Here is a 14,540-nt window from a genome sequence, read left to right on the forward strand (position 1 = left end):
TATTACTGGAAAAAAGGGTACAAAAAATTATTTTTAAATTTGTAAAACCAATCAATTAGTTGTAAAGCCTATAGTAATTAGGAAAAGACAGCAGTGTGGATACCAAGAAAAAGTTATCAATAATTTTATAAATCTTGATCTCCACTAGTCCCATTGAATCACAACAATCAAAATCGTGTGGTATTTTGGTCGAGGGAATGAATTTAATTTTCAAATTTATGTGGAAAAAAAAATTACTCAATGCATAAAACTCTTATTTCTATAGAATATGAAGAGATGATTGCAAAACAGACTTGACTATAATTTTTTAAGAGGTTGAATTGTGAAATTCGTTCTTCAGCCAAAATTTTGAAAGTAGCATTAAGGTGGCATTTAAATCCAAATTATTTTTTCCACGTTTTGCTTTTTGCGTTTTGCTTTTTTTTTTTTTTTTTTTCTTTGTTTTTGCTGTGGGGGACAAACATGCCGTGCGCGCACTATGTGTGCACTGTTCATGTACTTTTTTAACAATTTTTTTTATTAAAAATGGTCCCGCAGTACTATTTACACATTTAAAAATTATTTTGCTATAGTGTTTTTAGTTTTCAATTTTTAATTTTGAGCAATAAGTTCTATCCAAACCGACCCTAATTCTTATTCTCCTAGGTAAATTTAGAGAATGAGAAAAGTAATGCTATGAAACCAGCAGAATTCAATTCTTATGAGTTTGCATTTTAAGCAAATTCCACTAGGATTGTCAGAGATCTTGATCCAGCAGTTAAGACCGCATCAGTAGGCCTTGGATTGAGCCCCCTACTTTACTTAATTTCAGCACAAAAATGAGTTTCATGGATCATAACTGCCTTGAGTATTTTCTGTAAGCTCTAGTACAAGTATGTCCAACTTTCAACACAAGATAAGGTTAAAATATTTGAGTCTGTTGAGCAGTAAATGCTGCATAGCGTGTTAAAAAGGTCAAAAGCATCAAAATCAAAAACCCTATGACAATTGGATAAATATAAGTCTTAAGTCATACTTTAATAGCAAATTTATTCCTGTATGGTTTATTTAAGCAGTACCTTGTGAACCAAAGCAAAGCCAAGTGACCTTTAGTGAGAATAGAGAGATGTCTTCCAAAGCTCTCTTCCTCTTAGCTTTCTTGTCCTTATCAGCCGTGTCTCTCAGGCATGCTTTGGCTGATAATGAGCAGGACCCAGGTCTTGTAATGAACTTTTACAAGGATACATGCCCTCAGGCTGAAGACATTATCAAAGAACAAGTCAAGCTTCTCTACAAGCGCCACAAGAACACTGCTTTCTCATGGCTCAGGAACATCTTCCATGACTGTGCTGTTCAGGTGAAGCTCTCATCCTTGTTTTTAATTTGTGGAATATTTGCTAGATATTGACAAAAGCATTTCTTTGGTTGGTTTTGTGAGCTAGTCATGTGATGCTTCACTATTACTGGACTCCACAAGAAGGACCTTGTCTGAGAAGGAGACAGACAGGAGCTTTGGGCTAAGGAACTTCAGGTACCTTGATACCATCAAAGAAGCTGTAGAGAGGGAGTGCCCTGGAGTAGTTTCATGTGCAGATATCCTTGTGTTGTCTGCTAGAGATGGCATTGTTTCAGTAACTTCCTTGGAACCTCTCAATTCTGTTTTTTCTTTGTCAATATCATCAACTACCTTCTCTGTTATGCATGCAAATGTGAATATGTTATTGATCTTAACTGTTCATTTGCATACTGGATCAGTGGATCCACACCCAACTTATAAACAAATTGAAATTTCTGGGTTCTAAAAAGCACCATTCCTTAACAAAGATTTTACTCTTGTGATTCACAAACTGCATGCAGTTCTAAGTTTGTTGCTATGATGCTCTTGTTTGCGGTGCCTTTCCCTTTATGGCTAAAAAAATCAGGATGGTTACAACAGATCTGCTTTTTGTACCATTAAGCTAGTAGCCTAGTACTATTCTAGAATGTCAATGTTAAACTGTTTATAACATTTGTACAGCTTGGAGGCCCTCATATCCCTCTCAAGACTGGAAGAAGAGATGGTAGGAAGAGCAGAGCAGATGTAGTTGAGCAATACCTCCCAGACCACAATGAGAGCATCTCTGTTGTCCTTGAGAGGTTTTCTAACATGGGTATTGATACCCCTGGTTTGGTTGCTTTGCTAGGTACATACAATGCCCTTACATCTCCATCATGCTCATATTATGCATAGAAAATTAGGAATGTATATACATAATGTGTATTTTAAATTACAAATTATACCCTCTAACTTAGCCCTTCCATTCATTTATGTCTAATCTACATCATTTAATACTACCAAAATGACACCTTTTTGAAAAGTGAAAAATATTAAAACTAAAGGCAAGATTGGATAGAATTACACGGAAGGACTAAATTGAAACAAATTAAAGTTAAAGGATTGAAAAAAAAAAAAAAAACTTAAAACTGAATTGAAAATTGAAATAGATAAAAGTTCAAGAACTGAAATGAAAACAAATGCAACTTAAAGGACTTTATTGAAAAATGTAAACAGGTTGAGGTTAGAGAGGCTAATTTTTAATTTAGCCTAGCAACATGTTTTAGATGGATTTGCATAGGTAGACAATTATTCAGAAAATTTTTTCCTAACAAAATATGACCATGCATTTTTGGTATAACAAATTTGTTTTTGTATAATTTGGTCTTGTTGCATCTACAGGAGCTCACAGTGTTGGAAGAACTCACTGTGTAAAGCTAGTCCACCGTTTGTACCCAGAAGTTGACCCTGCACTCAACCCTGACCATGTTGAGCACATGCTCTACAAGTGCCCTGACGCAATCCCAGACCCCAAGGCTGTTCAATATGTGAGAAATGACCGTGGCACACCAATGGTTCTAGACAACAATTATTACAGGAACATATTGGACAACAAGGGCTTGTTGATAGTGGACCACCAGCTAGCAACAGACAAGAGGACAAAGCCTTATGTGAAGAAAATGGCAAAAAGCCAGGCCTACTTCTTCAAGGAGTTTGCTAAAGCCATCACCAAACTCTCTGAGAACAACCCTTTAACTGGTACAAAGGGTGAGATCAGAAAGCAGTGTAATGTTGCTAACAAGCATCATTAAAATCTCTACTAGAAGTGTAGCTCTTCTTTCCTTGTCTGTATGAGGGGAAGAAGAGTAAGAATTGCAGAATAATATGGGCTTTCCAGATCAGTTTGTTCTTTAATGGGCAGTGTTTGGTGCTAGTAAGTGGTACCAGAAGTGATAACCACGTAGAGCACAAACACTGCTTGTTGGTGTAAGTTTATCCTTTCTTTTTGTGAGGTTGAAATTATGGGCATGATGGATGTCGGACTTGTGTATATATGTATGGATGGTTTGTTAAGCGTGGATTGCAATATGATGGTTATTGATGATTCATGCAAATGACACCCTCTTGAAATGTCATGATGGTGACTGCAAATTTATATTGGAATCCAATGAAAAATGCCGTACACTCAAGCAGCAAAGAAAATATCAAATGATGTAAAGGGGTCCCAAAAGTCAGCAAATTAAGAAAGTGACATTAAACAGACAAAGAAGAAAATACTAATAAAGTAGATTGGAAAGATATAGAATGAGGATAAGGAAAAAACAAAAACATAATCAGGATGAGATTCTCTTATATAATCAATGTTGCATTATGCATATCAATGCGTGCCTTGGTAGGCAGAGTTACAATAATGTAGTCTAGACAAAGAGATGGAATGTGGACCAGGGGTGTGCTTCTCTCTCTCTCTCTCTCTCTCTCACACACACACACAAACACACACACACACAGATTGGGTTGTGAAGAACTAAAATTCAAGATTTGGCTCTGGGCAGTGCATTTTTTAATATTGAAAGCATGTTTTTACATAAAATATGGCCATGAGAACTCTTAACATTTTCTAGTTAGAGTGATTTAACTTAGGGAAGTGCCTTTAAGGGATAACAGGTCAATCTATTATTTGTTATCCATTCACAGTTGCTTTCTGTGGCCATGGTCGATAAGAACTGCGTAAATTCAATTTTGAGGAGAGCGATGAGAAGCTTAATCCTAGTGAACTTGAGCAATTCAGCCGCATAGAATCAACTTGAATGGTGAAAATTCTTATTTCAGGACCGTTATTTTGAAATTTCTTCCACAATATCATTGGAGTTACTAATGTGGTCCTTTATGGTCTGTTTGGATTGAGAGGAAGAGAGGGGGAGTAGAGTAGAGTAGAATAAAGTAGATTTGACTCAAAATTAGCCTATTTTCAGCCAACTCTATTTTACTCCCCCTCCTTCCCCCCTCCATCCAAACAGGCCCTTAGTAATTCTGGTTTGTGTCTTCCAAGTTTGAAATTAAACTAATTTAATACATACCCTCCAATAAGCTTACTAGAATTGACTCTTAGAAAACTTTGAGATTTTTATAACCCAATAAACAAGGCAAGATTTCAGTGTCAATGATTCAACAGTTACTGAGTTGTAAACCATGAAATTCATATTGTAAGCAGGACTGATCAATGACTTTTGGAGGTTAAACTTAACCAATCACGGACAGTAGTGCAGCATGCTTAAGACATATTATCAATTTATTAGTAATTGAGTAAGAGAAAAATAATAAACACATCTGGTTTCTACAAGAAAATAGGAGACATTTCATTTCTCTTTACAATGCAACAACAAATCTGCTAGAAACCTCAAAGATATATCTTCTCTATGAACCGATGGACACAAAATTATATAAATAGAAACTTGTAAGTTACATACCTGTTGAACAGGCCCAAAAATGTGTTACACTGCATCATTCTTACACTAAATTATTGCCCAGTGAAGTAAATTTACATGAAATTCATCTATGTAGATGGTTCATTTTTTGCACCTTTATAATGTTCTTTGGGATCTGTACTGCTTGAACTACGGTCAGAGTCACTATCAGCTTCCTCTAAGGTCTTACTATTGTTCTGTGTGCCTCCTACCATTTTCGGTATGAAAGGATTGCAAGAGGTGTGGCTGTAATAAGGCTGTTGATGGATGGAGATGTAATTTGCAGTAGATGGAAAAGATTGGAAACCGTATGTTGAAGGGAAAGGTCCTGGAGGAAATGTATTTGGTGGAGGCCAATACATCATTGGTAGGAAAGCATTTGCAGGCTGTTGTGAGAATACATGGAATGGTGTTTGATTATGGTAGGAGACATTAGTCGCAGTACCGGGAACCGCTGGATTTGAAATTGGTGGGGCATCTGGTAAAGTCTGAGATGGCATGGACTGGAATGCTGCCATTGCATGATTGTGGATGGAAGTGTAGCCCATTAACCCAAAATGAGCAGGAGTTGCAGAGCTTGAAGGTGTAGACTGTTGGACTGAGGGTCTTACCAAATTGTTAGGCTTAGCATTTGAGCTTGTTTGTTTCCTTCCCCTTGATTTTGTTGAAATAGTCTTCCCAGTTAACTGCTGAGAACCAGGGTTAGCCAGCTGAAAGAAAAAGATCATAGCAAACTGAGAAACCATCTTTAAACAGAAACCTCAACCAGTTTATTTTGAAAATACAAGAACTCAACAGAGAGCTTAGTGCCATATTAGGCATCTTTGCCATGAGAATGTTATCTGGCACCAACATCCTTTAGTGCATATATCAACAAACTATATCTAGCAGTTTTCTGAATATGCAATTCACACTGATTTTTAAGCTTTTTGCATACAACTATTGTGTCTTAAAACAACTGCCTGAAAACTCACAAAAGTAGTGAGATATGTGAATTTGGGTTTGGGGTCATACAGTATCGCTTGTCACCAGATATGGAAGAAACAACTCCTCCCCTTCAGCATCTTCATCCATCCTGCAATAAGAAGGAAATGATCTAGTCAAATGGCCCTAGATGATTGGGGAGTGAAAAAGTGTAGAATTTTGAGTAAGGATGATGACAAACAGTTATAGGAAGGTTAAATTCACACTTTTGGCTTGATATAACTCGTCCACAGTCTTTCATTATGTGATGCTTAATACCACCCAATATGTAATGAGAATTTATTCAATTATGCTATATAGTTGACAATGTTTCAAAAACAACGGAAGGCATTTTATCTCAGTTATCAAATTTTAGTATTTATGTCATTTCTGCTATTTCATTCCATAAATATCATGTCCTCAGGTATGCAATGGTACAGACCTGTAATATTTTTGAAGCAAGTCCAAGTTCTGGTATTTAGTTTCTCTTTGAACCAGGTCATCAGGAAAACCAGCCATGAACAGAAGCGTGATTCCCAAGGCCTTGAAGAAGAAGCTTCCACTGCGAATATGAACTAGCATTGCCATACGACACATCAGTGGCCCAAAAGACTTCAGTTTGTTTCTTCCCATGCGCTGCCTGACATATCTGGAACAATTCAACCCAGGGCTACATTCAGAGTGGAAGAAGTGAAACATCATGGCATCAATTGCCAATGCTAGCTAGCAAGGTAAAGTTTTTATCAACAAAATGGTCCTTAACAGGAACTTTCTATGTTGTTAAAGTAAACAGTGTAATTTAATGTAGTGAATGGGGAAACAAGAAAACCATTTTGCTGATTATCAAAAAAAAAAAAAACCATTTTGCTGCTTTCAAGAAATATGAAAACGAAAGTTGACACAGAAAAGAGATGAATGTTAAATCCATTTATGATTTTGCAGATCAACTATTGGAACAGTTAGCCAGAGTAAAATCAATTATTATTGGAAGTTTGGAACGGTACATACTCATTTTGAGGAAGATTTCTTGTTCTTCCACCATACTTGATACACAGAAACAAGCATGATGGGCAGCTAGTATCAGAGGGTCGCATAGCCATTTCCTCCTCAAGTATTTGAACAGGACATAATGTTGGGTTCTGCCGATTGGGATAAAAGACCTTCCTTCGGACACCGGGATTCTCATATAAAACATGCCCCTGATGATTAAATAAAATAATGGCTTTGTTGATTAACAAAGGTATGAACAAGGAAGAATTACTGGCTATTCTGTGACATTCATGAATTTTAGACAGTCCTTTAGCAGGCAAGTTGGTACTGTAATATCGTGAAATCACCTCAGTGTCCTATTAAACTGGAAATTGAGATTTTATTATAACCCAAAATGCTTTTCTTTAGCCTATTATGTAAATGCTGAGTATCAAAGAAGAACTAGACTCCCTTGAATGCAGCCAAATTCTCAATGGCACCACCTCAAATCCTATGATGATCTGCCTGGCATGGTTCAGCATATATCCTTTTGTATCCAGATGCCAAGCCAATCGAGAGGAATCTGACGTGTGAAACACAAAAGATATATCCTAAGTTTCAAGCAACATTTGAGCTGCTATGCATCAAACAACTCATAATTTATTTAATAAAGTTCAAATAAGATATTTTTCGGTTAAGATACTATACTTGAATTCTATCAACAGATTAAATTAAATAAGCTGATTAATTCACTTGATGGACAGAAAAGGGAAAAGAAGTCAGGTGAATGATCTAGCCAAGCACTTTCTGATGATAAGACAACAACGCAGCATGATGTAGCCCAATAACTTCAGTGTAAAATATTAGGAAAAATAAAAAGTCAGGACTGATTATAGTTGATATTTACAATAAGTAACATTCATGGCACATCTGAAGATCCTTTAACTTAAACATCTAACAACATTATGAAAAGGTAATGTTCTCTTCACATCACTTAAATTAAAAGCCACCAGTAAGAACAGTAGCAACACAAACTATATCAATTATGTACTTGTATAAAGACTCATCATATCTTTCAAGCGACTAGATCCAATTATTGAGACTTAAGAAACTAATGAAGTTTGCAAAAATCAGATTGCTTACCCCAGGGTCCTTCGGAGATATGAATGGTTCTCCCTTCCTTAAAATGCTAAAATGATTGAAGTTTAACTCATACATATCTTCACATCCATGCCTTATACCAAGAGATGCAAAGACTATAATTTTCCTTATAGTATGAGATTGAGCATTTTTCTGAAACAGGATCTCAGACTCAATTATTCTCTTCACTTCTTTTGGACAGAAAGCCGTCTTTGGAGGTTTTTTATGCAATGATAGGCTTCCAGGTCCTGGATGGCAAACCTCTTTATCAAAAGTAAGGATCCTGGGCGGTGCTTTATCTTCTCCAACTTTTTTGGTTTCTTTTCTGTCAAGTTTTCTGAGTTCTTTTTCATCATAAACTGTTTTTGTATCAGGTACCAAAACAATTTCCTTTAAATTTTCTTTCATTTCCAAGTTTACAACTGAAAATGTTGGCTCACTCTGATCAACAGAGCAACTTTCCAAGTGTTGCATATGTGATCCCCGATCAAAGCCAACACCTTCAGGAAGATACTCTTTCAGTTCATTAACTTTATGGTCACCATTAATATCATCCTCATCACGATAATCATCATCTTCATCATCACTGTTATCTGTATCATCAAAATCTGCAGCCAAATCACTGTCTTTAAATTTTTCAAAATGCAAAAACTGGGTATCATCCATGCTCATCCAATTGACCAAACAGTCTTCCAGATTTGCGTCTTTGGGAGGAAAACACTGAGGGTCATGTGTCTTCTGCAATGACATTTCACTTTTGTTAATATTTCCATTCTCAGTTCCATTATTAGCTGTATCTGTTTTCTGTCGTTTTGATTTCTTGAAGCTTCTCTCCATTGCATTTGGACGACTGCCCTGAAATTGAAGATAAGAGACACCTTTAATGATATGAGTAACTGAAATTTAATGTTAGAAAGAATAACAAACCATCTAACTACTAACTAATGTAGCATTCTATGTGTCAACAAATTTTGGCTGCATGCAAACCCAAGTTACTTTATCATCCATAAGATTGATGCAAAAAAGTTAAATTAGTAAAGCGAACACCAAACAACACCCCCCCCCCCCCCAAACCTCCTTTTTCGACCAACACCCTAAAAAAGGAATTAAGAAGAATGATCTGATCATCAAAATCCTTGCCATACAAGTGAAGACTCTCACGTGTACTTTAAAGCGCAAAGTTGAAAGCAATTCTTTAATAGTTATCTTGCATGCTTTCTCTTTTTGTATTCAATTTAATACTCTAGAAACAGAATTATATATGGCATCCTTCCTTTAAGGATGACACTTCTTAGTGTTTCCAACTAAGATGTTCAGGGTTTGAATCCCCCTCAAAGCTTCTAAATTAAAATGAAGCCTTCATTTTTATAAGAATGTAGCTGTTGGATAATTTAAAGGGCAAATACTTTGTAGAGATTTCGGGAATATCACATAATAATCAGATTGAACAGGTGATCTGTTTATATACTTACAAGTGAGACATATAATCATTCACATCTAGAAACGAATACCATCTATTAATAAGACATTCTTTCAATGAACATCTAACATTAAAAAAAAAAAAAAATGAAAAGACATAAAAGAAAGAAAAGGCAAGTATAGTGGTTTTTCTAATAATATTTATTGTATAATTAAAATTAGAAGAAAATGAAGCCTCATAGACTGATAAAAGACAAAACAAGAAACATTGAAAAAACACAAATATGAACCGGGCAATCGTACTTGCCCATCTGCAGGAAGAGAATCCTTGTTTCTTAGCTGTATTTGAGCTTCAAGAATTGATATTCTCTCCATAAGCTCAGCATTCTTCCTTCTTTCTCTTTGTAACTCAGCAGTAATCTCAGCTATAACATTGACACCTTCCCCTTTCACTTCTTGCTGTGTAGCACACAATGCAGAAGCACTGACCAAGCTAGCACAGGATTGAAGCTCTACCATTGAAATATACCAAAAGCCAATTTCAAGACCTTTTGGATAGCCTCAAAACCAATAATCACAAACCAAAAAAAAAAAAATACCCACTAATCAAAACCTCCAAAAATTTCTTCCCAGCTGATAATCTTAAAAAGAAGAGAACATTTGAGAGCAAATATCAAAACTGTCATGTAGGAAAACTACTAAAATCAAAGCAAGAACTGTCATTGATGCATAACCCATGTCATAAAAGTGATTTTCAAAAGCATTTGTACTTAAAAACTGAATAGTGGAGAATATACTGATGCATTACGATTATAAAAAGACTATTTGAGTATCAGATGAGAGCATGGAAGCGTTACAAGAGACAAAAATAATGAGAGCTTAAAGAACTGTGTAGTTTGAAGTGTAATAAGTCAAAACTAAGCTAAAGTTGACGCAAAGCATGATCAGAAACATAGAGAAGAAAAGTTCAAAAGAGGGCAAGAAGTAGAAAACGTGTGTTTGGTAATCAATGATATTCAATGATGTTCTAGAGAAGGAGATGAAAGTGATTGGAAGATGAGTCGCCTTTTGGGTTTGATTATCGTCTCAGACTCACTGTTTTGTAAATGGAAAATAAAACGCCGAGGTCAAGGCATGCATCACCACGTGCGCCTCTCTCTCTCCCAACCTATGGCCAAGACACCTATTGCTCTATTGCTTTTTAGTGTAGACAATATTCCAACATGAATTTTTTAGTCGAGAAAGTTGAGCTCACTAGAATTCACAAAATGTAATTCAATTAGTGAAAAAAACACTAATATTCAAATCCGCATTTTTTTATTTTTAAAAATTGACTAAATAGAATCCACAAAGTGCAATTTAATTGGTGAAAGAAACACTAATAATCAAAGCCAAATCTTTTATTTTAAAAAATTGAGGTAAATAGAACCTACACAATGCAATTTAATTGGTGAAAAAAAATAAAATGCTAAAATAGTATATTTATATCCTCTGAGGTTGCTTTTAATATGGTTCTTAATTATGCAAACTTATAATTTACTATCTCGAATATTACACAACAACTTATTGGCCCTTCCCTCAATATCAATTAGAATCTTATTATAAATCCACATAATATGATATTGTTTTGGGAAAAATATAGACTTGTTTTTGGATGGATTACCTGTGAAAATGTAACATACTAGACGGGTGTATTGTCAATATCATTTTTTTTTTTTTTATCCTCAATCTGTATGAGTATGAGTTTTTTTTTTTTTGGAGGTTCTAATGAGGATGAAAGTTAGCTCACATGATCCATATGTTAAAAAGAAAACATTTTATTTCGTTTTAAGTGTTTTCCTCTTTCACGACAATTTTCTATGTTTAAGTAACGTATGACATCTATGGTACAATCCAAGTCATTGATTGCAAATGCAAGAATCTTAATCTAGTTGAACCTTTCATGACCTTTAGATTAATTAATACTTTTTAATATTTTCAATAAATACGTTCAAAGTTTGAATACCTATCCCCTTTTCAAATGTATCAACAACAAAAAATTAGTTGAGCCCCCATTGGATAAAGCACTTGGATAGAGTAAATTGATGCCAATTGCCCATGTTGTTACACACTAATACACAGCCTCAAATTTAATTAATTAAGTAATCATTAATTTTTTCATTGGCTATACCAACTCACAATTCTGACTAAACAATTGAATTGTCTTCTTATGTGAGTGGTGAGGCCGGTGCCCCATTTAGGAGCATCCAAGGCAGTGGTCATTTTATAATTTACAGATGAGGTGCTCAACAGGTTAAATTGTTTTAAAAAATTGAATTACCTACCATCCAACATTTGACAACAAAATAATTAAGATAGTAGCAGTAGAATGTCAATGATAACCCCTTAACCTGACCCATTCGGTCCTTATAATGTCCAATGCAATCAAAGCTGGTCACAGACTCAATAAACTGAAAATATCATAATGTGACTCTTATCTACCTGTGAACTCAGGGTGACAATCTGGATGTACCATGCCATTCCAGTGTCTCTGACCAGTAACCTCGTAGTATATTTGGTTTTTGAACCGTGTTTGGATCATCTGGCCAATAAGTTCTTTGCCTGACCTGTATGTTAAATCACAGGGAATATGACTTTACTTGTAGCCCATTATCTAATTCTGACTTCAACCTTAAACACAATTGTCATTCTATTTAATTGTTATGAAACCTCAAGATGCTGTAACTTTTTTTTTGAGATAGTTTTTTGGTATTTGCTTATGATAATTGTTTTTTATCATTAAACAAAGATACTAATTGGTTTTTTGGTTTAGGCCGGAGATTGAATTCTAAATCTCTTATTCAACGATAAAAAATTTCACCAATTGAACTAATTAGAACCCACTCAAAATGCTATAACCTGAACGTTGAATGCTGTACAACCTGAACGCAAAATGCTAAATTGCATAGATTTTTGAGATAAGGGAAACTGGGGGTATTTTATTTAGGAAAAAAGAGTCTAAATATAAAGCCCTCCATTAAGAGAAATATTCCAATTATCAATTAATTAGATGCATAATCAGTAACCAAGGTTTACAATAACTTATAATAAGTTGTACAAGGGAAAGATGGAAATTAGGAGTCTGTCTTGACTTGCGAGTCCCATAACACCATTTCCCAGATTATGTATTAAGAAAACAAGTGCACACGTGCATCTAATATGATATTTTGCTCAGTGGGGTGTACAATATGTTGATAGAAAACAACCTCACGTGCAATGGTAACCTAAATGGTTGTCTCTTAATACAGTGTGTGTCAGAGGAATATGAAGCTAAACCTTGGATTCCATCCTTCTAATTTTTAAACTAAGCCTACCCATATGGGCAACCCTTGTTTTTTCAACAAAATAGAATAAACCCATCTTAATTTAGTACCAGTGAAAGCCTAAAATACTTCTTGATTGTATCAGTGCTCAACATAATTTAAGCAAGCAGGTAGTCTTTCCTGTTGAGGGTTGCCCAATGAACCTAAGTCAGAGCTTTTCTTTATAAAGGAGAGGAAAAAAAAAATGGCTTGAGAAAGCAACAAAGTCAGAGTCTTTTAGTTGTACCTGAAAAGTGTGCTGGCAAGGTAAAAGGAATCCCATAATAATGAGTACACACACAGCCTTTGATGGCTTTCTAGTTAAGATATATTAATAATTCAATTGAAACTTGGAGCTTAAGAATTGCAAGTGGGAAGGGTGTTATATATAAATATTATGTTTGTCTTGTAGAGTGTGTTTAATAAAGATTAAAGCCTTGTGATATTTAAGTTATTGTATATGTAGATTAGCTTCACATGACAGGTTGTTTATGTTTTTAATAGCTTTGAAATGTGAAATATGTGGGAGTAAAAAGTAGAATTATTTTATTTAGTAATGACAATTGACAAGCCAGTTGTTCTAGGTACAAAAGTTTAGGAGATTAGATTGTCATGTTATTTCTCCCTCCCTATTCTGATGATGCATGGCCAATAATGCTATATTTTGGAAAAGATTGCTACTGAATACAGGAGAAACATCCACACATATATATAGATAGAGAGAGAAGGAGTTATGTGAGATGCCTTGTGAATAGCAACCCTTCTATTGCTAGGCCTTTTGAGGCATTTATTCTTTGAAGATATAGATTTTATTTTTTTAATACTAAAAGGAAAAAAAAAAAGCAAGAGGAGGAGTGGGTAGTGAAACCCTGTGATCATACTAACACTTAGTTGTTGAGAAATCAATAGTATAAGTGAGTTGGATGGACTTATAAAGTGGAGGATCTACATGTATTCTTTCAAATGAATTCAACCATAACTCGACTTCAACCCTACTAGGCGATAAAGACTAATCAATCAATCATCATCAATAAATATAATATATATATAAAGAAAAAAAGCAAAGACCTCATTTAATCTTTTACCTCACCCCATCTTCTTATCAATAATCAGTTTAAGCCATAAATGCAAAAGATTAAGAGGTTTGGTTTCACCCCTTTTCCAACTTCTTGAACTCTTTCACTTTTAATTTTATTAATTTCAAAATTGAAAGGTTTTCTCTATTCAATGTTAGCTTTTCATGTTATTAAACCCGTTATTTTATATATTATAGTATCACAAAATATTGAAGGGCCAAAAGAGAGAGAGAGAGAGAGAGAGAGAGAGAGAGAGAGAGAGAGAGAGAGAGAGAGAGAGAGAGAGAGAGAGAGAGAGAGAGAGAGAGAGAGAGAGAGAGAGATAAGTGTCAAGAAGAGTACGAAATTGGCTTTGGTTTTAGGTTTATATGATCTAACTGCTTGTGGGGTGTGTGTGGGGGAGTGGGGGCAAGGGCCAAAATTCAAGTCTCTAGGAGGAAGTTTTACACATATATATACTTAGATTAAACTAGAGTAGAATTTCTATCTTGTATAAAAAATAAAAAACAACAACAACAACAACAACAACAATAATGTCAAAGCTTGGTACAATGCTTCAACGACAATTTGGGGTTTTCGAAATGTATGTTTAGAGAAGACATAAAGCCTTTATAAGTACTATTTGAGTTTATACATATTTTTGGGAAATGCTTAATCATTGTAAGTGATAAAGATACTCATATGTATGTAAAATTACACTTAAGATATGAAATAGTATAATTTTATATTTCTTTGTTCAATTTTTGTTATAATTTTAATCTCTTGACATGTATATTTTAATTTTACAAATTAAGAATTATAAACCTTAAATTTGAGATGTTTAGCCTTCAAAAGTTCATGTATTTCCTTAAAAAAAATACTCCTAAAAAAATAA

General features: G+C 34.7%; 2 protein-coding genes across 2 annotated transcripts; one reads left to right on the plus strand and one right to left on the minus strand.

Annotated features, from left to right (window-relative positions):
- Positions 1–1,029: 1,029 nt before the first annotated feature.
- On the plus strand, positions 1,030–3,408 carry LOC142636595 (peroxidase 42). The gene is made up of 4 exons (XM_075810862.1): positions 1,030–1,336; positions 1,422–1,610; positions 1,997–2,162; positions 2,696–3,408. The coding sequence occupies exons 1-4, from the start codon at positions 1,106–1,108 to the stop codon at positions 3,103–3,105; spliced, it is 996 nt and encodes a 331-aa protein (XP_075666977.1). The 5' UTR covers positions 1,030–1,105; the 3' UTR covers positions 3,106–3,408.
- A 1,247-nt stretch (positions 3,409–4,655) lies between these two features.
- Positions 4,656–9,768, minus strand: LOC142635666 (uncharacterized). The gene is made up of 6 exons (XM_075809791.1): positions 9,553–9,768; positions 7,834–8,685; positions 6,730–6,920; positions 6,164–6,370; positions 5,773–5,833; positions 4,656–5,468 (listed from the first exon to the last, which is right to left on the minus strand). The coding sequence occupies exons 1-6, from the start codon at positions 9,766–9,768 to the stop codon at positions 4,848–4,850; spliced, it is 2,148 nt and encodes a 715-aa protein (XP_075665906.1). The 3' UTR covers positions 4,656–4,847.
- Between the last annotated feature and the right edge of the window lie 4,772 nt (positions 9,769–14,540).

Source organism: Castanea sativa, chromosome 5, assembly GCF_040712315.1.
Source record: "Castanea sativa cultivar Marrone di Chiusa Pesio chromosome 5, ASM4071231v1".
NCBI lineage: Eukaryota > Viridiplantae > Streptophyta > Magnoliopsida > Fagales > Fagaceae > Castanea > Castanea sativa.